At 38.3% G+C, this 23,556-nt stretch overlaps 2 protein-coding genes across 2 annotated transcripts; both read right to left on the reverse strand.

The window, feature by feature from the left end:
• Nucleotides 1–1,025: 1,025 nt before the first annotated feature.
• LOC144645755 (uncharacterized) lies at nt 1,026–3,224 on the reverse strand. Its single transcript, XM_078505300.1, has 2 exons — nt 3,014–3,224; nt 1,026–1,591 (listed from the first exon to the last, which is right to left on the reverse strand). The coding sequence occupies exon 2, from the start codon at nt 1,586–1,588 to the stop codon at nt 1,187–1,189; it is 402 nt and encodes a 133-aa protein (XP_078361426.1). The 5' UTR covers nt 1,589–1,591; nt 3,014–3,224; the 3' UTR covers nt 1,026–1,186.
• A 15,055-nt stretch (nt 3,225–18,279) lies between these two features.
• On the reverse strand, nt 18,280–20,078 carry LOC144645756 (uncharacterized). Its single transcript, XM_078505301.1, has one exon. It carries the CDS (start codon nt 19,952–19,954, stop codon nt 18,731–18,733), a length of 1,224 nt encoding a protein of 407 aa, XP_078361427.1. The 5' UTR covers nt 19,955–20,078; the 3' UTR covers nt 18,280–18,730.
• Between the last annotated feature and the right edge of the window lie 3,478 nt (nt 20,079–23,556).

Below are 23,556 nucleotides of genomic sequence, written 5' to 3' on the forward strand. Positions count from 1 at the left end.
ATATATGCTTTGTGGCGTCCAAATTTTAAATAAGCGCCACCCTCAAATAAGTAAATACGGTAGTGGGGACTGTCGATTGCTCAGAAAATTGTAAACTAAATGAACTTTTCTGTCAGTAGATTTCAAAATAATGTTAATTTAAAAATTTTAATGTCTACGCTTAATTCGGGAAAATGGTGTCCTGAAGTGGCTTCTCATAGTGAAGTATAGCGCGAAAAGAAAATCGGCAAGAGAAGCTGCCCTCCCGACCAACCCCGCCGCACCAGACTTCAGCCGCGTCCTGTACCTCGCTTACGGGCCTTTTTAAAGGCTCGTAAGCGAGTTTTAAAACCTGCGTAGCAGGCGTAAAAAGGGGGAGGGGGTGGCAGGAGGATTGAGAGAATTCGAGCCGGCTACGCAGGCTAGAGCCTTTTGACGATATGAACGACTTTCGGAAGGTCCGTTGAAGGATTGATTTTTATTGTTTTCAAACAAAAAATCCCTTGAGCAAAACACCATGAAGCTCGATTGAGCCATGTTTTTGGCTAGGGATGTGCAATCCAAGCGGCAGTCCGATATCTTTGGACTTCCAATAGGGACTTTCCAGGATCACTCACTTCCCGACTGCTGGTCAGGAGGAACGAAGACTCTGTGTACGTGATTGAGGATAAGTTAAGAGTTCTTGGGCGCATGCTTGGTTATGAAAAGTTACTTTTGGTATCATCATAGCTCCTCCCGTTCTCATGTCCTTTAGTTTCCTTTCCTTTTGTTTCTGTACGGAATAAGATACAGTTTTGATTTAAGGAGACACGATTATTGATGTTATTTTGTTCGTAGACATCAAAATACATTTGAAAACGCTTGCACGCTTGCCTGCACCGTCACTCATTGGTTACCTTGCAAATTTTGAATGAATGAAGGATCTCTCTTATCTCATATTTACACTCGAAATCTCATTTCATTTTCAGAATGTTTTCGCAAACATGGTACACTTCTCTTGAAGGACTACTACGTAAATATTAGTTTGACAACGGCTACACTTGCAGTGTACATTTCATTCTCTTTATTAGCTTTTAAATTTCATACATGACTTTACTTAACCCAGAGCTATTACTTCTTCCCCTAAATACTATAAAGGGAAATGTCAAAGACATTCCTTTTCTGGGGTTTCAACAAATCAGAGGATGTATCTGATTTACAATAGTAATCAATCATCGTCGTCGTCGTCGTCGTCATCATCATCATCATCATCATCATCATCATCATCATCGTCATCGTCATCAGAAGCAGGAGCATCGTCATCATTATCATCGTCATCGTCATCATCATCACCGTCGTCATCATCGTCATCATCATCATCGTCATCATCATCACCGTCATCATCAGCAGGAGCATCATCATCATTATCATCATCGTCGTCGTCGTCGTCGTCGTCGTCATCATCATCATCATCATCATCATCGTCTTCAACAACACCATCGTCATTGTTTTCAGGACCATCGTCATCGTTATAGCTCTCTTCCAGTCCCTTATACCTGCCATGTATTATCCGGGACTCTCCAAAGGACAGCACCAACAGCAGAATTAGTACTTTCAATATTCCAAACATTTTCTGTTCAATTAAAACGAAATACTGTTAATTGACGAGAAAATAAGCGAGTGGGCTTCATCAAATGAATATGACATGAAATGATTCGGGCCTTCACTGTCGGCTTCATTGCGTCGACTAACGTTGAATTGCGAGAGGAATAAAAATAATGTTCAAATGCTTATTTCTCTCGGGCAAGTGTAATTTCTTGTCGTTGAACTCTGTGGACTTCATCAGTTTGTTTCTCGCAAACAACTGAGCAGTCAATAGTAAACTTGGCATCAAAAATTAAAAATTAAGTTGGTTTCCATTAGATCGCTGTCCAAAAAATTTGACGATCGCGATGCCACATGAAAAGGGCACCATATATAAATAATAATACTAAGAAATACTTAAGAAGTGGTTAGCCCACCTCCCCCAAAAAAACGTTTTCGACTTAATATCTCGTAGTTCAGTCACTAATTTCAAGTAAATTTTTAGGATTCTGTGGCAAACCTGGCCAAACGTTTGCTCAACATGAAGAAGCAAACATCTTTACAAGTGACTTGAGACTTTAAATTTTGTGTGAATGTTCATGCCACGTCATCTCCTTGAACATCCACCAACTCATTCTAATGCAAAATTCTCTGTTCAGCGAATTGGTTTTCAAAGAAAGATCAACGAGGGCCTTGTTGCAAAGTAAAAAGATCCAAATTTGAACAAATAGATTAATTGCTATGTTGTGCAAAGGAAAACGAAGTACGATCAATTCAAGTAGCGATTTACAGCCGTACGATGTATAGAAATATATTTCTTTGAAGTGATTGTATCCGGTGCTTCTGTCTTTGGAATTTTGCGTTAGGAATTAACAGACACACATAAACCACCAATCGAGCCATCGCATTGTAAACAGCAGTTTGAACATTTCGCATCTGATGATCTTAACTCAGTCTAAGCGATCGATCTATTATTTGGAAAACACAACACTTAGCGATATATCATTGTACTTCGGTAAACAAATCTGGCTTTGTTGTAAAATATCTTGAAATATATTATCGGTATTTTATTTAAAGGTTCGATCGAGTTTTTACGAACTCGTAGGGAAAAACGGCGAAAATAAAACAACAGTAAAAACTGTACCCTCTTGTCTAGGCCCATCTAGCCCAGGAAAAGCTAAGAAATCATCAAGAGATTGCTAAAGTTTTCTCACTGATAGAATCTGCGTAAATCTTGTAGGTACTGGGTGGTATTGACGATATTTTTTTGCGATCTAGATTTATATTGTGTGGAAAAAACGGTATCTTTTGAAACCTGCTTATTGCGTTTCCAAAACGAAAAGGAAGGCTTTCAGAAAGGAACTCGGTATTCTCTTGTCCTCGCTTGGCGTTGGTACACGGAATCGCGGGCAACTTTATCACCCATTTGTTAAATATTGTATAATCCAGTTACAAAAGTAATATGACTTACCGTACTGGAGTCGTCTCGTGTAATTTTTCTCTTTGAAATCACTCTTCTGCGATGAGCTACACCTTCGTCAAAGGTTTCGTCTCTGTGGAGAACTTAATACGATCTGTGCTTGCTGTCGTTTAAAATCAATCCTAATTATGCAACGATAGAAATATATGAAATCGACAGCTTAGCACTGCAGTAAGCCGTCACTAAAGATCATGCAATAATTGCTGAGACATCTTGGCCTCACTAGAGCACGAAAACAGTGTATGCCGTGCGCATGCCTTGTTGCATTTATCAAGGGTGGGCTTCGTAATGTTTACTTAACAAAAAAAAATTCGTCCCGCTAGAAAGTTAAAAATTTTTACTCGTGATACAAAATTTAACAAACAGAACACTAGTTACGGAGAGGAAAAAGTTTAACAACCATTTTTGCATTTCTAAACTCAAGTTTAGGACTAAAATTGAGTATGAAAATTACATTGAAAGTTCGTGGCTTAAAACAAAAGGTGACAAATTCTACTAAGGGGGGATAACCGAGTAGGTTTTCCATTGTTTCCTAGGAAATAAAAGTTTAATTTTATTATTTGTGGACGAAAGTTGAGTTGGGAAAAGATAAAACGTGGCCTGGCCCTTTTAAACCACTTAGCAGATAAGTCAAACAGTTTATGTCAAATTACCCGTGACTTTTCGAGAAAACACTTTCTCTAATAGACGCACAGTTGTATCGAAATGGTGCTCATTGTTTTCTAACTTATTTACCGGCAAGGTAACAATAAGCATTACTGTTCGATATTTAAAGAAACTACCACGCAAGCAGTAAAAAATGATTATTTTAGGTAACTTCTATTCGGAAAAAATAAAAATGAAATTTGCTGTTATTTGAAAAACAATTTTTCGGACAATGAAATGGTTAGATACTGTATGTAAAATAGCCACATTTCGACAAGTAAAGAAACAGAATATTTCATTTACATAAGTAAATAAAGGTTCCCTGTAATTGATCTATGGCATTCTGTATTTTAAGTAGGGATCAAATAATGCAACGATTATCTGATCGAAAATGGACGCCTGTAAAAAGACCTGTAAAAATTGTAAAACCGCATTGGAAAAATGCCCAGACTTAAGGAATTTGTGGCGCCAGTAATATCTACTTAACAAAACAATTTCGTCGAGCTGAAAAACTAGAAATTTTTACTCCTAATATAAATTTCAACAAACCTAAGACTGGTGTCGATCAACAATCATTTTTGCATTTATAATAACTCAAGTTCAAGACTAAAATCGAGCATGAAAATTACATTGGTAGTTTTAAACAAAAGACGACAAAGCCTACGAAGTGGAGATGACTTAGCAACTTTGTCAGTCGTTACGTAGGAAATTAAACTTAAACTTCATAATTTGAGTTCTAAGGACACGAAAAGACGCCTTTTAAACCCATTTAGTAAAAAAGAAAAATAGTAAATGTCAAATTAAAGTGACGTTTCGAGAAAACACTTTCTCTAATAAATGCACAGTTGTATCGAAATGGTGCTCACATGGCGGCCATTGTTTTATACCATTAAAGGTTCCTTCAGGTAACTGAATAAGGGAAGCTAGTAAAGGGAGCCAAAAAGAACCTACTTTGCAGAAAGCAGAAAGTAAAAAAAATGGCTATTTAAAGAAACCACTTTTCGGAAACCGGTGGAAATAACCGCTTTTTGGACACTGAAATAGATTATATCTGTAAGGTAACTGCATTTCGTCTAACCAGAAAAGTAAATATTTTCATTTACAAAGATGTGAGTGAAGTGAATATTTTATTTACCCACGGATTGTAAAGTAGCTTATAACATAGCTAATATCTTCGAGCATTTCAACAGTACAACGGTACAACGGGCAGCTAACGGGCAAAGACCAGACCACAACACAGGGAACTTCGTGCCCCGAAATAGATAAAAAAGGCACCCTGATATTGATCTCTGGCTTTCTTTCCTTAAGCGGTCTCAATAGCCCAATTTCGATATATTTAAATTCAGCCTAAAACAATAGACCTCAGGACGAGGCTCCGGGGACCAAACTGTAGAGTTTGTGGGGTTTATTCCCCGGAGCTGAATTTTAAAATATCGAAATTGGGCTATTGTGTAACGATAGAAGATGAAATCGACAGATGAATATATTGAGAAAATTGTTGTTAGAGCTTATACAACAATTGCCCAATCTTTCTGTCGCCAGGAGAGCACCGTGGGAAAACAGGGCATGCCCGGTTGCACTTATCTTGGTTAGGCTTCGTAATATTAAACTAAAGGAATTATTCCTCTAACTAGCACCAGACTAGTCAAAAAGCGTGTAAAGATCATTCTCAGCGGTCTTGGAAAGCAACTACAGTCGACTCCCGATATCTCGAACCCTCGCTAACTCGAACCTCGCGCTAACTCGAACCAAAACCGATTTCCCCTGGATTTCCGTCATACACTTACTGTAATTTTACCCTCGGTAACTCGAACCCAATTTTCGTTTCCCTTCAGGTCATTTTCTATATAATTTTACTATCGAAAACTCGAACCACGTCCGTCAATACGTGACAAGTCAAAACAAACTGTGTACTGTAGTCCAAAACGTAGCATGAATTTATTTTGGAATACAAACGCAAAGTTCGCAGTTGATTTGCTTTGTTTTAACGTAACGTTACGTTACGTTCTGATTTATACAGTGATTTAGAAATATATTGTTCATTTTTCTTTCGGCTTCTCTATACTCTAATTAAATTTTTATAAAATGTACACTGGTGTACACTGTATAATAGAAAATCACCTTTTTTTCCCTTATTTCCGGTCATTTGTTTTCAACTCCCAATAACTCGAACTCCCGACAACTCGAACCATTTTTAATTTCCCTTGAAGGTTCGAGTTATCGGGAGTCAACTGTAAGTTCAAAGTGTTGATGTTTTGTCTAGGAGAAGAAGAAGAAGAAGAAGAAGTATCGTTTATTAAAAAAAACTATTACACTTAGCAGTCCTTGGACTGAATTACGTGTATTATTAGCGGAGCTCCTTAGCGGCCCGCAGGGCCGCAGAGCGGAGCCCCATACCCATAAAAAAGCACAATAAAATAAGAAAAAAAAGCACAAATGCAGGAAAACCTTGCCTCTCAGTTTTCATGGTCAACATGGATAGCGGCATGGTTCGCGGGCGCGTACGAACGTCGTACGGAGTTGCGCATCATGGCCGCCATAGTTTGATGGTAGAAATAGTGAAGCAAGAAGGCCGTATAAAGGCGGCCGTATAAAGGCGGCCTTTAAAATTTAATTAAAGAGGTTTGAAAAGAAAAACAAGAAGCAATGAAACAAAATGTGGCTGAAAATTACGTGTAGAAAGTAATCGACCGCCAAAAAAGTGGACATTGAGAGCCATAATCGATCGATGACTTTCGTGTCTATCTGTAAAGCCAGCATCGTACATGAAGGAGCATTCGAAAGCTAAATCGGGTTGATAGAATAAACAAACCATTTTATTGCTACGGGGTAAAAAAAAAAAGAAAAGAAAAAGAAAAAAAAACTCGACCCTCTGGGACTTGAACTCACGACCTCGGATCCGCAGACTGGCACCTTACCGATTGAGCTAATCCAACAGACTCTGCGTTACTCGTTGAATATATCCTATATCAATGTAACAGATATTGTGGAGTCTACTAAACTGCCGCGAAACTATAACAGGATCGCGAAACTATTTTCTATTGCTAGAAAGCAGATAATTTACTGTACTCTAAAGTAATTTTTCGTGCCATGAGTAATGATTCTGCCCCGCTTTAAGATTATTATTTCTGTCGTACTGCTGACATTCGGTTTAACCGTGAGCTATTTAAATTTGTCTTGAACCTATAAACCGCCATAAACATTAGTACTTTGGCCGCTTATTCACTAGAATGAAAACATTGTAAGCTCCAGTGAAAATTAAATAAATGGGGAGCTCCGCTTTTAGGCTTGCCTAAATCTATATATTACAATTTTATAAAAATGTATAAAAACTATAGGAAGCATCAATGATGACATCTTCCGACGGGAATTGATGCTAATCTGTTTTATGTGTTTTCTTGTTCATTTGTATAACTAGAAAATACAGAAAACTGCAGTCAACACTCTCTTAACGGACACCTCTATAAGACGGACTAGCGTTGGTCCCGTCCTTGCCGTTTTTTGGTCATTTTACTGTAACTAAACTTCCTATAAGACGGACACCTCTCTAAGACAGACAGTTGGGGCCGGTCCCGAAGTGTCCGGTTTTTGAGAGAGTTGACTGTATACAGAAAAGGTTCAGTTTTAGTTCGAGTCCAGTGGCCTATGCGTCTGGAGAGTGTCCCCGGGTCAGTAGCACGAGTCAACACAAGTACTTCTTCCCCATCCGTCTACTGATGATTTACTAGTCTACTGCAGGGTTCCCCAAGCATTTAACTCGTATTTCAGAAACATATTTTCAATGGAAAAATAATATCAAGTGAACCCGTCTTTAATTATTCTTTTTTGCCTTCATTAACAGGCCTTCATCAATGGGGATTCCATCTCTTGTGGCTCGAGTCAGAGAGATATTGCCACTCATTAGAGAGCTCAAAGTAAGTGTTTTAATGTTTTGAAATAATCCGGACCCAAGGAATTATAATAATTGTTTTTACGTACATCACGTCACAGTGATCGGTTTGTAAACAGCCATTGGTCATGAGAAACCCTTATTTTGTAAAGATTTCAATGTAATTATTTTCCTGTAAAGAATCAAGGAATATCTTGAAGCGTAGCGTTCCAATCGAACATAATCACAGCTTGTTTGAGGGAATTTCTGTAGTAATGTAAAATTGATCTTTTCTACTCGTTCCACAGCAACATCACTGATGCCATAAACCAGGTGGTTGGTGGGAGATGGTTTATGGTTGTGTACCGACAAGAACAAGGTCATACGGCCTACCTCCCCCATCAACTATTCCATGCCGGGGATTTGTTTAACCACCTTTGTATCCGGTAAGCCTGCAGATAATATATTACTAGAACTTTACTTTATATGAATTTTTTAAGTTCTTCACTTCAAATCAACTTCTACCCGTATGTTTAATTTTATGTTCATGATAAAAAATTTAAAATGAGCTTTAAAATAAGAATTATCAATTATAAAAGTGAAAGTCGTTGATGTTGCTTCTATCCGTTTTCTTTCACCGTGTTTCTTTTTATTTTTAACGGAATAAACAATAGCTAATTGGCTACATCACCCTCTGCAATTGAACACATCACCCTCTCGTGCTTACTACAAATTAATTTTCTTGTGTTACACTGAATTCAATGAATGCTTGCGTTTGCAATTGTGTCTAATGGCCTACTTGATTGGCTGTGTCTCCAAGAAACCGGTAAAACGTCTTTCTTAACTTTTTAACAGTGTTTGTCATATTTATTATACTCAGGTTTGCCCTTCAGCTTATGCGCATCATATTTTATAATCCATCGTGGTATGTCCTGGTCCGTCTTGGGGAACAGAAAAAAAAACTGTTGAGAATCGAAGTTATTTAGGTGAGTGTCTGACAATCAACTTTGTAACCAATGGAAAAAAAATTAATGAACAGCATTTTGCATGCACTTAATGTTTATGAATATCGGGATCCTTAAAGGTCATTGTGCCTTAATTTACCCCTGGGATTAGTACAATACCCACAGAGGTAAAGAAATCTAAATACATAGGGGGTAAAATTAGCAGGTCAGTTTGACAGAGAATGTGCCAGGCAATGCTTACATTTTATCTGTAGTTAATACTGCTAATTGTATGTAAGCGGAGGATGATGTGACTGTTTTTTTCGCAAATCTTTTGTAGATAATTTTTAGCGTTATATACACTAGTGGCTAAATTTAAAAGCCGTTTTTTCTCGATTCGTCGCAATTTTGAATATTTTGTGAAAAATCTTGGCAACAGTCGTGTAAGCCAACCCATATATTTTAACTTTTAACCTTTTTTATTTGTTTTCTTTTTTTCTTTCAGCATGATTTTTTTCATTTTTTTTTTCGCTATCATACACATAATACAATTACATTCATTTGTTAATACGACTTTTATATTACAATATTATTTGATACTAATTACAATAACACTAGAGTAGTTTACAAAATATTCTAAATTATAATTACCTAAATTACGCTAATTACACAAGAGACAATTACAATACATCATACACTATAAAGCTAAGGAAAAAGAGCGAAAACAAAATAAAAGGTAAAGGAGCATCTTAAACAATTAGGCACTCAATAAACAAAGAGTAATATTTTAATCTATCTTTTCTATAGTATATTTTATATTTAATTTATTAACATAATCGGAGAGAGTAACTGGTCTGTTGTGCAGTTTGTTGGTGTAAATGTAGTAACGCGTATACAGCAAAGTATAATTAAGTTTTCTTATCAAAGTTTTGTTTTCAAGTGAAGAGGAAGGAGGTAAACTGAATAATATGGTGATTGGTGTAGTTAACGCTATTAAACATTGAATAACTCTCCTTTGAATAGCTTTTGAGCTTTTGAAGATTGGCAGTGAAGTAAAATTGTGCTTAATGGAGTCTTAAATCATTTCCACAGTATAAACAATCCCCGTCATCTTTGATACCACAACGGTGTAGTTCTTTCTTAGTGACTATAATTCTATGTAAGAACTTGTAGTGGAATTCTTTCTCAGCATGATGAAGAACATGAGCATGATTAAGTTTCTTAAAAAGCCAGCTGAACTGGCTAAGTGGACAGGTAATCATTATTTTAAAACTGATCACGAGTAGCGAAGTTATGAGTTTCCTGATCAACAAATTCATCGATTGTTATCATTTTTTGTTCCACAGCAATCTTACAAGACTCGTCCAGTCAGAAACTAGCACGAACTCTCACGCGGTCTTGACGTCATAAGCCGTGTTACTTGGCAATACGGATCACTATTGAAGACCGCAGACTCAGACATTAAGTCGTTGATAGTTAACAACTATTCACCTCAGTGTCGGCGGCTTGTGGTGGATATTTACCTCGCCACTTCGCGGCTCAGTAAATATCCATCACAAGCCGCCGACTTTGAGGTGAAGAGTTGTTTAGTATATACTAAAACAGTGAGATAATATAACCCAATCAAAGTGGCTATGAGCCACTAAACTCGGAAAAGTTATTATGAAACAAGAATCGAAAACAACAAATTGACAAATAAAGATTTGCTAAAACTATTGATGTTAAACTTTCCACACTTCAGTTTACTTCACTTACTTCGATTGTCATCTAGCTGCTCATCGAGAGCAGGCCGAAAGGCCAATTGATAGAGTTCCCATCGGTTGCAAATTGTTTTTCTTGAAGGTTAGGCAAAATAATAACATCATTAGAAAAATTAACTTTTGATTTATTTCAAGAAAACTGACATTAATACAATATTTCGGCTGGTAATTAAGCATGTTAATTGAAAAGTTCGAAAAATGATCGGAAACAACTTCACCCTAACAATATCAACAGGGATAGTGGAATTGAAATTCTCGAAGCATGGATGCCCACGATCAAAAAACACAACACCAGGAGAACGGAACGACAGCGGACCCCTGAGGGAACAACAGCACACCGGAACAGCGAGGATCGAAATGCACCAATCACAGCTGTTGGAAACCAACCAATCACAGCGCAGCAGCGTGCTTTATAAGGTTACACCCGACCAGTCGACCTTATCGCCTGATGAAGACTAGCAGTGTGCAGTCGAAACGTCGCGATCTACATCACAAGTGACACTACGTCGTGAGACAAACGAAAAATACTTTATTATTATTATACTCTACCACGATGATTAACGACAACATTTTTTACGATGATCGGAAACGTTCATATGGTCTTCAAACAACAATCGGAGAATCTTTGGAAATCTTCGGTCTAGAAACTTCTCAGAAACAAAAAATTCCTGGAACGGGAAAAAGTTGCTTCAAATATGAAAACCTGGAGAGTATTTTTGGACAGTCTTAGCCCCACCCCCCCCCCCCCCCCCCCACGTTCCAAAATGCTCCGCCGCCTCTGCTTTAGTGTCCACATTTACCAGGTTTCACTGGAAAACTTTTCTCTTCCATATTGTATTCGTCTTCTTCCTTTCTTCAATTCATATTCAGCACGAATTCTTGTAACAGTTCTGAAAATGTACAAGACTTTTGTAAAAAGATGTTATAAAAAAGGCACGGTAAACCAAATTACGAGCTCGTGAACTAGGTGGATAACAATTGTTAAATTTTCTATTCGTATGTCGCGCACAGAGCTTAAAGACATTCACTGAAAACACTGAAAACTTTTGACTTGAAAAGTAGAGGGTTGAAAAATTTGAAATATTTATAAGCGGTAGTTTTGGTTAAATTTGAAAACGGAGTTTTCGCTCTGAAATCGGATAAAATGTTTTCCGTCCAAACTATCGTTTTCGTATGGTTTTCAATAATTTCACCGTCCTCACTTATCTGGATAAATTTGAAAACGAAACGAGGCATCGGCTTAGCATCGGCACTAGATGAATATAGAGCATGCGCACTTTACTCGAGCACGCACTAAATTCAAATTCTGGAGTTTATTTGTTTTTGACACAGAGGATAATGACAACCAAAGAGCTAAAATGTCTTCTTTACTTAAGAACTTCGCGATAATCCAAATCAGTCATTTAGTTTGACTGTAGAATTCAGTGCCATCTTCAGCTGAATATTTCAAGCCAGCGATCAACTTACAGTCTCAATTTCTTTGAAAATTCGCAGAAAACAGAATTTGATGATTTCACGTTGCTCAGAGGAGGGCGAGAGAAATGTATTAAGATTTATATCGCGCGTGCAGAGCTATTTAACAATTATTCCACGAGCGCGCGTTGGATATGAGATGGTAGATAGCCAACGAGGCGCGTAGCGCCGAGTTGGCTATAACGATCACATATCCAACAAGCGCGAGTGGAATAATTTTTTTTATTAAAAATGCCCAAAGAATTGCAATATTTAAGCCCCCTAGCTGTTTTCGTTGACGCGTATCGGCTACCATATTTGTGGTCAATGGTATATGAGCTCATATACCATTGTCTGTTTACCAATCAAAACTTAGGAATTGCAATATGCCATGGCTAGTTCTTAATAATGGCAGAAATCACATGCATATGACTATTTGACTTCAGCATTTTCGAAAAGCTCAGTTTTCGCCGTCCACGCTACACCACCTAGCCGACGTTTTTGAAAAGCTTCTTTTTTGGTGACCAAAAACGCATCAACAAAAATGCATCGACGAAAGCGCATTACTGTGAAGAGGGTCTCAATGGGGTTAAAGTTGACCTTTAGCCGTAAATATGGCCAAAAAGTTTAGCTCTTAGGCGAAAAAATTGAAAAATTTTAACCGATAGCCGTAACATATGTTAATCGTAACGACCAAGCCAAGAAGTTCGGCCAAGGGTAATTCACCTGAAACTTTACTGCCTCGTGGAAATTTAGCTAGGCTAACTTACTTTTTCATCCCAGAATAGTCCTAAGAGCTTAAATATGTTTTACAATAAAGAAATTTAAGAGGGCGTCCGTGTTACAGCGGATAAGGCACTTTTCGGACCTTCACCGATTTCCCTGATTTTTTCAGTGAAAGTCGACAATTATATCCCGGTAACAAATATCACATTTATTTGGATCAATTCGATATTTTATATTTTTTGCGAGGCGATTTTCAAAGTCACCTCAAAACCATGCAATTCGCCATTGGAGACTCCGTAAACTTGCTATAAATGACGGTCGCTGCCAAAACTTTATTACTCAATTCAACGAGCTGATTATTTTACATATTGAAGTTTCATCTTCCCTCGATAGTGTAGAGGTTTAATAATTGAAATCTATTTAAGTCTCGTTAAGTGATGATTTTTTTAATTTGACTCCCAACAAACGCCGGAATGTGCAAAGCGTGACATGCCTGTAGTTGAAAGCCATTTTCTCGAATGTGGGACCTGATCTAGAATCGTGTCTATTGTAACTTAAAAGTACTAACATCATAGTAGAAAAGTATGAAATAAAATTTGTGGGCACTCTTTACTGCGCGCCGTACAGAGCTCCACGAATTTCCCAAATATTCGCCATTTTGATCCAAAACAAAGAAAACGCTTGAGCGACCGATAAACCAATTCCAGAACCGTAAATGTTTGGAGATGTGTTAAATACTGCTAGAAGTCAGACTGTAAATGTAAAATATTTTTCTTTCGCAGTTCCAATCGTTTTAGCCGATTTCTCGGTATTTTCAACGCTCACAGCAATAAATATATCACTTTCGATCAATATGCAAATTTCGGCATAAGCCCGTGTTGTCACGGAACATCTGTATACCGCAAACAATTTGCCTAAAAACGTTTTCCAAAGCAATTATTTCCTTCTTACCTGCCCGGGCGATAAGATTCTTTACCCTTCTATGTTAAAGCTTTCTTTTTGTTTTTGGCTGTAGAGAAGCTGTTTTCATTTCCCACGCTGCGATAAAACAGTGTTTGTTTAGCCGCAAGACTGACTTGTTCATTTCAGTCTAATTCAATTAAAGCCTTATTTGTCAAACCCCTGTCAGCCCTTTTTTTTTGTTTTTCTCTTTGCAAAACCTTTAAAAAACATTGTAAGCTTCTGAGGATATTTTTTCATACCCAAAAGGGTTTTTATTTGCTTGGCTTTTTTTCGGAGGGATTAATTCGAAAAAATTACATTCCAGTCTGGTCTTGTGGAAACAAGGGAAATTCCTGATTTGCGTCGCACAAGTTTTGTTTGAACAGTGTTTTGTGAAAACTATCAGACTCCAATTAGGCAAAGCAAGTGCTACAATTATCTTATAAACATTTAAAGTCTTTGAAGCATTGTAGACATAAAATACAAATAATTGGGTTAACTCAATGTTTGTTTTTGCAAACTTACTTGTTTGTTTCAATCTAATTCAATTTAAACCGACCAATAAATGTCCGCGATTTTGTCTAATTTCGAGAAAATCCTTGCGCGTCCTTTCTGCACGAAATGGCAGCTATTGCATCCAATTGCTCTCTTCACAAGATATTACAGACTCCGTGTGGATCTAGTAGGAATGATCTGAGGAGAGCCATGTGTTGCTCTCTGAGTGCAACTCGGATATTTCAGCTCATTTGTCGAGCTGCCACTTATCGAAATGCGGCGATGTTACGGAAGCCGAACTAATCTTGTCGAGAGCGTGACGTTACCAACGGCTGTGAAGTAAACTGAGTGCGGGCTTCACCATTACAAGGTGTGGTCGATGCTATTTTTTTTTTTTTTTCAAAAAAAGCGTTAACGCTATCCCGCTAAATTTGAGTGAAATATATCCCCCGGGGGGGGGGGGGGTACTTTAAAAAAATTTATACGGGAAGGCTTCGCCTGAGCTCTAACCCCTGCCCTTTTATAAACGATTTTGACAGAAATCGTTCCCCTTTTGTATACCTTTTACTGAAAAAAGGTACCCCTTTCATATACCTGAAAGACATGGTATAGACTTAAGACACGACGTTTTCTTGTATATGGTCTAATAAACGTCCACTCTCAAATAAACGAACAACCCCGTATCTATAGACACCTAGTGTCTAATGGACGCCCCCCCCCCCAAAAAAAAAAAAATAAAAAAAATAAAAAAGATGAATCGCCTCATAAACCAGGGAAACGCTCCACAGCGTAACATCACGCAATCTTTTTTTTTTTGCTTGACTCGGACATCGAAAAGGCAAACAATGCCAACATGGTTGAACCTAATAGCTCTGAAGACATCAGCATCGAACTATGAACGTAACTACCAACAAGGCAAGAGACGAGCAGAACGATCGCTTATTTGGCAGAGAAAAATGGCTGACCAAGAGCCAAGTGCAGGGCTTCTTTTCCCGCCGTGCAGTGGCTAGACGAAGAAAGCAGGAACCAGAAAAAATCGACCTGAGTCCCAGGGAGCTATTGCTTGAGGAAGAAGAAGTTGATAGACAACAACTTGTTGAAGAGGTAGTGAACGAACTGAGGCCGCAGCACCCACTGTCGTACGACGCATTTAACCTGTGCGAGTGTGTGAGAGAACATAAACTGGACAAATTTAACGTACCAATGCTCAAAGAAATCTTGCGCCATTTTGAGGTCCAATTCAAATCGAAAGACAAAAAGAAAGACCTGATTGAACAACTAAGGTTGTTCAAGATTGAAAAAGAATGAATATAAAGGGATAAACAAGTCACTAACCTTGCAAAGAAACATTCATTAGCACATAAGGTTAAACGTAGTAAATGCCGTTAATATTACGATCCTCTTTTCACGAAAAACAGTTTTCTGTTATTGCCCCCGCAGGGCTTTCGCCCAGAGACGAAAGCCCGAGGAGGCATTCATTGTAGCTTGCGCGTATATATAGAGAATGTACTTACAGTCCGAATATACGGTATGTATACCAGAAAAAATCTCGATTTGCTCGAACAAGGCCGCAAGGAATCTCTGAGTAATGATAATGTTTTGCCGCAAGGGATTCCTGGGTAACTGATGACGTAAAAGCAGAAAATGCCCGAAGAAGTTATGGGTATTATGATGTCACGATAACAGGGGATAGCGGTAAATAAAAATCCCTATCTTGGGTTAGAACGGTATTAAAAAGACTGACCCGCGTTTTGGCATTTGTCACACGTTGATTACTCCGATGTTTGGCTTACGCGTGTTCACAGATTTGTTCGAGCGGTTTCTCCGCTTTGGTTGTGTTTAATTTAGTGATATTTGAACCAGTTGTTAGTAATACGTCGAAAGATTTCGAGCAATCGGTTTCGTGTTCTTGGCTACGTGTGTTCCAAGAGTTGGTTCAAGCGTTAGGGTTTGCTCTTGGGGGTAATTCGTTTAGCTAACAAACTATCAGATTATTTGATCCAAAAAGTGGTTTGAATAAGGATCAAAAATTGTTTTCTCGAATCTTTGAATGTGCCATATTGTGTTACTTGTGGCTTTTTTAGGCTTTTTGAACTGGAAATCATTGTAAGTTTAATAATTTTGAATGCTATAAGCCCGGGATAATATTAAATGTGTTATGTGTTATTTCCGCTAGGTGTTATTTCCGCGTGCTAGGTAATATATTCGACTTGAACTTGTGAATATTTTTGGGACGCAATGGTGTCACACAACAAGAAATTCCGCAGCAAACAGATCAAACAATGTATTGACGTACATGGCACAGTAAAAAAGAAGCCTAATTTTAAAGGCGACAAAAAGACTCCACTAATCCTAGATTATTGCTGTAAAACAAATTATAAAAAAGGCGGGGGCAGCTTTATAGTGAGAACTATTACTAGTCAAGACAAATGTATAAATGCGGGTTCTTTCATATTTGTTATATTCATGTTGTCAAAAAAACATATTTCGTAGCAGGGCTCGCGACTCCCTTCAATTACCGATAGTAATAGAATACGAAATGCACATTTGTGTTACATATTTATTTTCTTGTTTTAGAGACAATTTAATGCCCCGCCCACTAATTATGACAGATAAATTAATGGCCACCATCTTATTAAAATCAAATCAATACAATGACTTCCAATTATAAAGCCCCGACTGTTAGTGTTTTTACTTTTATGTCTCGAATACTTCAGAGACTTTTGATGTTCATCAAATAACTGTTTATTACTGTTTTTTTATGAGAAAGGGCTAGAAGGGGGTAAAATGAGAAATAGGATTGGGCAAATTGTTGCTGGGAAAATGGAATTTGGGTCACTGGGACTGGGAATCACAAGTAAAAACCAGTAGATAGAACTGGGATTTGGATTTAAAAAATTCGGAAAAACAATAGGCTAGGGCTTTACCCTAATCCCCCACACCCCCCCCCCCCCCCCCGCCTCGCCTCCCTCTATCAGGAACCTGTATGAAATTTGCGAGTCTTGACAAGACAAGGAGCGTATTCGACACCCTCGACAGCAAATCAGCAAGTTTCAACTCAATACAAGAAGGGCATTTTTTGGAATTTTCTTGAAAAAGTCCCCTCGAAAAGGCCAAGCGAAAACAAAAACCCGGGTTTTGACAAACTAGGCAGCCTGGCCGGTTTTAATTGAATTAGACTGAAACGAACAAGTCAGTCTTGCGGCAAAACAAACACTGTTTTATCGCAGCGTGGGAAATGAAAACAGCTTCTCTACAGCCACAAACGAAAAGAAAGCTTCTACATAGAAGCCTAAAGAATCTTATCGCCCGGGCAGGTAAGAAGGAAGTAATTGCTTTGGAAAACGTTTTTAAGCAAATTGTTGCGGTATACAGATGTTCCGTGACAACACGGGCTTATGCCGAAATTTGCATATTGATCGAAGTGATATATTTATTGCTGCGAGCGTTGAAAATACCGAGAAATCGGCTAAAACGGTTGGAACTGCGAAAGAAAAATATTTTACATTTACAGTCTGACTTCTAGCAGTATTTAACACATCTCCAAACATTTACGGTTCTGGAATTGGTTTATCGGTCGCTCAAGCGTTTTCTTTGTTTTGGATCAAAATGGCGAATATTTGGGAAATTCGTGGAGCTCTGTACGGCGCGCAGTAAAGAGTGCCCACAAATTTTATTTCATACTTTTCTACTATGGTGTTAGTACTTTTAAGTTACAATAGACACGATTCTAGATCAGGTCCCACATTCGAGAAAATGGCTTTCAATTACAGGCATGTCACGCTTTGCACATTCCGGCGTTTGTTGGGAGTCAAATTAAAAAAATCATCACTTAACGAGACTTAAATAGATTTCAATTATTAAACCTCTACACTATCGAGGGAAGATGAAACTTCAATATGTAAAATAATCAGATCGTTAAATTGAGTAATAAAGTTTTGGCAGCGACCGTCATTTATAGCAAGTTTACGGAGTCTCCAATGGCGAATTGCATGGTTTTGAGGTGACTTTGAAAATCGCCTCGCAAAAAATATAAAATATCGAATTGATCCAAATAAATGTGATATTTGTTACTGGGAGATAATTGTCGACTTTCACTGAAAAAATCAGGGAAATCGGTGAAGGTCCGAAAAGTGCCTTATCCGCTGTAACACGGACGCCCTCTTAATATTTAACGATTGACAACAATAGAAATTAATTTTTAAACTTTAAAACAATGGAAATTAATTTTTAACACATCTGTTAACCATTACGGAAAGAAATTTACCGTTACCGTAATAAAGCCAAAATATTAATCCCACACCACATCGACACCCCCTGTGTATGGGGCCTTAAAAAAAGCCTGTAAAAACAGCTAAAAAAATAGGAAATAAAGCCGCGTTAAATTGGCGTAAATTAGGAACAAGGCGCGACACAGGTGTCATGTGAAAGGTAGCGTACGTAATTATAAGGTCCCCAGTGTAGCATATTCTTCAATTTAGAGTGGTTTTACTTGACCCGTTGAAATAGATAGCGGGATTGTACACGCTACTTCTTCGTATTAGTTCTTATTATCTCGCTATCATTGGTAATTCGATTGTTTTTTACTCTTTGACTTGGTTGCAACTCATTAATACTTCATCAATTTTGACAAGTTCTTTGTGTTTTAATTATATTTTAAAATAACGACACGTGGAGTTATCTTCTTGAATTCGCTTTCAACAGTTAATAACCTTTGAATATATTATGCGATTTTATCGATATTTTTAAGACACAGGTTAAAATATCTTTGTTTTGTCTGTAAAAATACAAAACGAGCCATTATTTGGCGTAAATAGGATACTTGAATGTCCTTTAAGTTCCACGCTATAATGGAAATAGAAACAGCGAAGATGACTCAATTCCAGCGAAACGTATTAATTATGGATTTATTTGGCAAGCAAACGCGATCACAGCTTTGGAGGTTTTCTATAATTTCTTGCATTGAATGGTCTTCCATTGTCTTGGCCAAAATTTCTGGCGTGTCCTCACCCCAGTTTTGAAGTCTGGCTCCCCAGTAATGATTTAGCCTTATCGTATTTTTATCAGCGTTCACTGAAATGCCATTTCGTAAGTGGTGGTGATGAACGCCTGAGTGTGCTACATGCGATGGCTTGTAGATGGGTTTTACTAAAGCGTTTGAAGGTCTGGGTGTTCTCCGCTTAAGTCGGTCGACAAGTAGCGGATGTTGCTTATCGCTTAGTGGTTTACCGAGAAATAGGAAATTCTGCATCGTAATCTGCGAGACATCGGGTCGTTGTTTCGAAAAATTAGCGATAAAACGTTGCATAAAATTAGGTTTGGTATCTTGAGGACAAAATGGATATTCGTCGATATCAATGCTTGCTTGCCATTTTGAATGATGGCCCCACTTTTTGAAGCAATGTTGATAGGCGCTTTCCTGAGTCCTAGTTACCGAGTATGGGTACGCTTTATGACTCCAGTCAACATATGTAACGAAGTCCTCCTTTATGAGGAAATCAAGAGAACTCTTTTGCGATTCATTTCTAAAGACATAAGCGTCGTACACGTAAACGTGCTCAAATCCAGCGTACTTCAAGTAATAAAGCCACTGCATCATCTCTCTTGTGCTAAGCTTAGCCAGATCACTAGAGTAAATTCGTACAAGTAAAACAGCGCTAAGAAAATAGTGACCACCTGTATTTGCTTTATTACACCAGCTGAGACACCGTTTTGTACTTTCGAAGTTGGCGTGCTGATGGCTTTCTATGCTTGATGCGGTTTGGTTAATCTTGCTTTTTCCTTTGATATTAGCCAGAGTATTCTTCAACGAATGTATTTGTCCAAGAGTACGTTCGACGAAGATGTTATTAGCCAGAGTAGTCTTCAGCGACTGTATTTGTCCAGGCTTAAGTTCGGCCAAGTTGTTTTCATGAAACTCATCCATAAAAAATTCATTTTCTATGATAACAGACGTGATCAAAGCGATGAACACGATTAAGGTAAACAGAAACAGGAGCCTGAAATACTTTCGGCTGCAAAGTAATCGAAGAAGACCACCATTTTGCATTCGATGTGAAACAGCAGCACCCATACGACGACTTATGTGATGCCTCATCATTTGCAAAACAAAGAGGAGGCCGGATTATTGGTGTCGTGTAGATTCGGTATAATCGTATATCCCCGTGGGCAATCAGCAGGTGTATGAGATAATCGGCGCATAGCCTCTTAATGATTCATGTTAATTTACCACTGCAGTTATTATACCCACTGGAATATACTGGGACAAGATTCCTTTATAGAGGGGTAAATAGGGGTACGCAAATCCGGCGATCCGTGCTATTTTTGGCCAAATCCATCAATCCCGGCGTATCTAATCGAACGTTCGGTAATCGAACCCAATCGAACACCAATCGTTCGATTGGATTCGGTAATCGAACATAGTCGCAATAAAATTTGGTCAATCAAACAAAATCGAACGTTCGATTACCGAACGGTCAACAATCGTACTCAATCGAACGTTCGATTTACGTTCTTATTCGCTACGCTCAAACGAACTTAAATTATTTTCTTCTTAAGTACTGCAAAAAATACAATAACGTCAATCAATATTAACCAAACATAAATAGAAACTGGCCCAGCGGTCTTGTAATCAGCGAACACTTTATACAGACCGAAGCCAATGTTGAAATAAAAGAATCTGCTCGAAGTAAAACAGTGTTCCGCCCATGTTCCAGTACACTCTTGCCTATAAGGAACCGGTAATTATTTATCGCCTCGGGGGAACGGAGGATTTTGGGATAAACATGGTGAAATTTAGGTGATCCCCCCTTTCAACGTTATTTCATGAAGTGATCCCCCCTCATGACTATTGATAACTTTCGTGATCCCCCCCCCCCCCCTTCGATGTCTTTGCACCCATATTCAGTTACCAGTTATGGAGCCCTGGCAAAAATATCTTCTGCCAAACCAACACTCCAAGAAATTGAAGGTTTTTTTACAGCATAGCCAACACATTTACGAGTCTGTGTTTCGTCGCAAGTAATCATGGTTCAGGAACTAGTTGCTTGAACAATAGCAAATGCGATTGGCGCTAAACTTAATAAGATAGAGGAGCTGTCAAACAAAGCGAATAATTTTCTAAAGAGTGAGAAATATGGAGTGTGCCAAAACATTAATAAGTTCATTTCATGCATAATAAAGAGTTGCATTTGAAGGCGATGAGTTCGCCTATTTAGAAAAAGCACAAAGACTGCGCTGTACCCGGATCCTCAGTCCGCTCCTACAGGTTTACAAGAGCGCCGATCAACGCTTCATGTTTAAAGCAGCTACGTCGCGGACAACGCATCTTTTAAAAAATTGGGAAGTTTTTTCAAGTTTTTTTGTTCGTAATCCGTCCTAATCTTCGTCAGTCGAAACCAACCTCGGTTATTTTCGCATTTTTATTACTCCTTTGTTGTTTTTCTATGTCAGAAAACTATTATTCTGAGTCCTTCCGTTTGGAAGTAATCAGAAAAATTACGTGGACTTCCGTGACATTGCTCCTGCCTTAAAAAAAACATGCTATTTCACAATGTTTCAGTTATCAGGGGCTATGGCTCACAATTTAGAATTCACCTGTCTTATTCAAAGATGAATATTAGCTAAGCACGTTTCTAAGGAAAAATATAAAAGTGTAAACACAAAACGTCCTAGATATGAATTGAAATGTGCACATTCCCCAGTGTGACAGCTTTCGTTTTTTAAATAAAGTTGTGTTAGAACAAATTGAGACCGCAAATACAATCATATCCCAGTAGAAAGGGCGCATTTATTTTGTATGCTCTCTAACTTGCATTATCCAAACATATTTGAGTGGTCCCGCATCTGAATCCTGCCAAAATTTTCAGTGATCCCCCCTTTTGGGCTCTCAGTTACGACTGATTCCCCTTTCTGTTCATCTATAATTCAAGTGATTCCCCCCAAAATCCTCCGCTCCCCCTCCCCCAGGCGATAAATAATGAAAATCAGAAATTTTTACTCGTGATATAAATTTTAACAAACAAAAGACTAGTCAACAGGAGGACGAAGATCAACAATCTTTAAAGGTCAAATGAACAGAAATTTCAAAATGCCATTTTGACCTACCAAACACTAGAACTATCCATTATTGAGAGAATTTAAGAACATTTTTTGCTTTCCGAGCCTCAAAGATTTCCGAAGGCTTCACGAAAACGTTTTGAATGACTGCACACTGAAATGGAAGGAATGGAACGAGTTTTTGACGTCATAATTTGTGTTTTTGAAGGCGACCGCAGACCGATTCCGCAGCAACGACGACGGCAACGTCCAACGACAACGTCTGGTGGAAAATGAATTTATATTTTACTTGAGAATCTCGCAACTTTCCCGACTTCTTCTGCTTATTTATCGCTTGAAGAACTAGCTCCCGCTGAATATTCAATGAGAGCGTTCAACCCCAAATAGAAAAACAAATATTGACCGTCGTGACTGACGTTGTCCAAAATACGCAGAATTTGGTCATTTCGCATGGGTGCCTGTAAAATCCGGAACCCACCCGGAACACCCCAAAACACCATTTTTTTAAAACCCAGATAATAAAAAATTCAAAATGAATTAAAATAAATTAAAAATAAATGAAACAAAAAAGAACAACGTTCTCTTGGCTCGTCACGCAATCTTTTTTCTCTCGTTGGATCGCGTGACGAGCCAAAAGAAGGTCTCCGTAGGAGGCTAATAGAAAGCTGAACTGGAGCATACTCATTGCTTAAAATTACGCATCCGAAAGAAATTCATATACACGAGGTAGGTACGGAGAGGTGGGTTGGCTACACTCAGTCTTCGGTAGGGACGTTATGTATGGGGAACTATTATGTCCCCAATATATAATTAGCACTATACTCTTGATGTACTCTAGTACTCTACTCACTTGATGTACTCTCCTTGCTTTGTGTACTCTACGCGTACTCTACTCGCTTGATGTACTCTAGTTGCTTGATGTACTCTACTCCATGTACTCTACTCGCTTGATGTACTCTAGGTGCTTCATGTACTCTAGTTGCTCTACTCGCTTGATGTACTCTAGTTGCTTGATGTACTCTAGTTGCTTGACACCAAGTGAGCTGAGTAGTACATCAAGACACTAGAGTATAGTGCTAATTATATATTGGGGACATAATAGTTCCCCATACATAACGTTCCTACCCAGTCTTCCAGCCGCGCCCGCTGTCTAGTGAAATGATCGCGAACGCACCGATGGAGATCAAACATGGCGGCTTGCAGCAACACTGGGTATTTGCAACATTATTCCAGTGATGACGGTACGTTTATGCAGATTAATTCCAGTGTCAAATTATTCCCACAATTAAATAAAACAGACGTTAAACCTTTACCTTTTTTACCTTTTAACTAAAAATGTTGGCTGCATAAGCTCCAATTCCGAATCTTCGGAATCACTCATCTTGCCAATTCGGCAAACGCAAGACCACTGCACCAAGCAATTTTATTAGTTAACCAATCAGAAGTATTCTTTTGTGGCCGCAAACAAGATTATCAAAATTTTCCACGGAAAAAAAAATCCTGTGGTTTAAAACATGTAACGCCGGTGTAGTCTGTAGCCATTGTCACGCAGTATTTTAAAGTTGCCATTCTTCGATCTTGGTGTGGTAGGGTGGGGGATTACGATAGAAATTAAAGTTGCCATTGATCTTCGTGAAAATTGAA

The sequence above is a fragment of the Oculina patagonica genome, chromosome 3 (assembly GCF_052425735.1).
Source record: "Oculina patagonica isolate OP01 chromosome 3, crgOcupat, whole genome shotgun sequence".
NCBI classification, from domain to species: domain Eukaryota; kingdom Metazoa; phylum Cnidaria; class Anthozoa; order Scleractinia; family Oculinidae; genus Oculina; species Oculina patagonica.

Bases quoted from the DNA above. Each gene is read 5' to 3' on its own strand.
- LOC144645756 (XM_078505301.1), bottom strand. From the start codon at position 19,954: ATGATGAGGCATCACATAAGTCGTCGTATGGGTGCTGCTGTTTCACAT.
- LOC144645755 (XM_078505300.1), bottom strand. From the start codon at position 1,588: ATGTTTGGAATATTGAAAGTACTAATTCTGCTGTTGGTGCTGTCCTTT.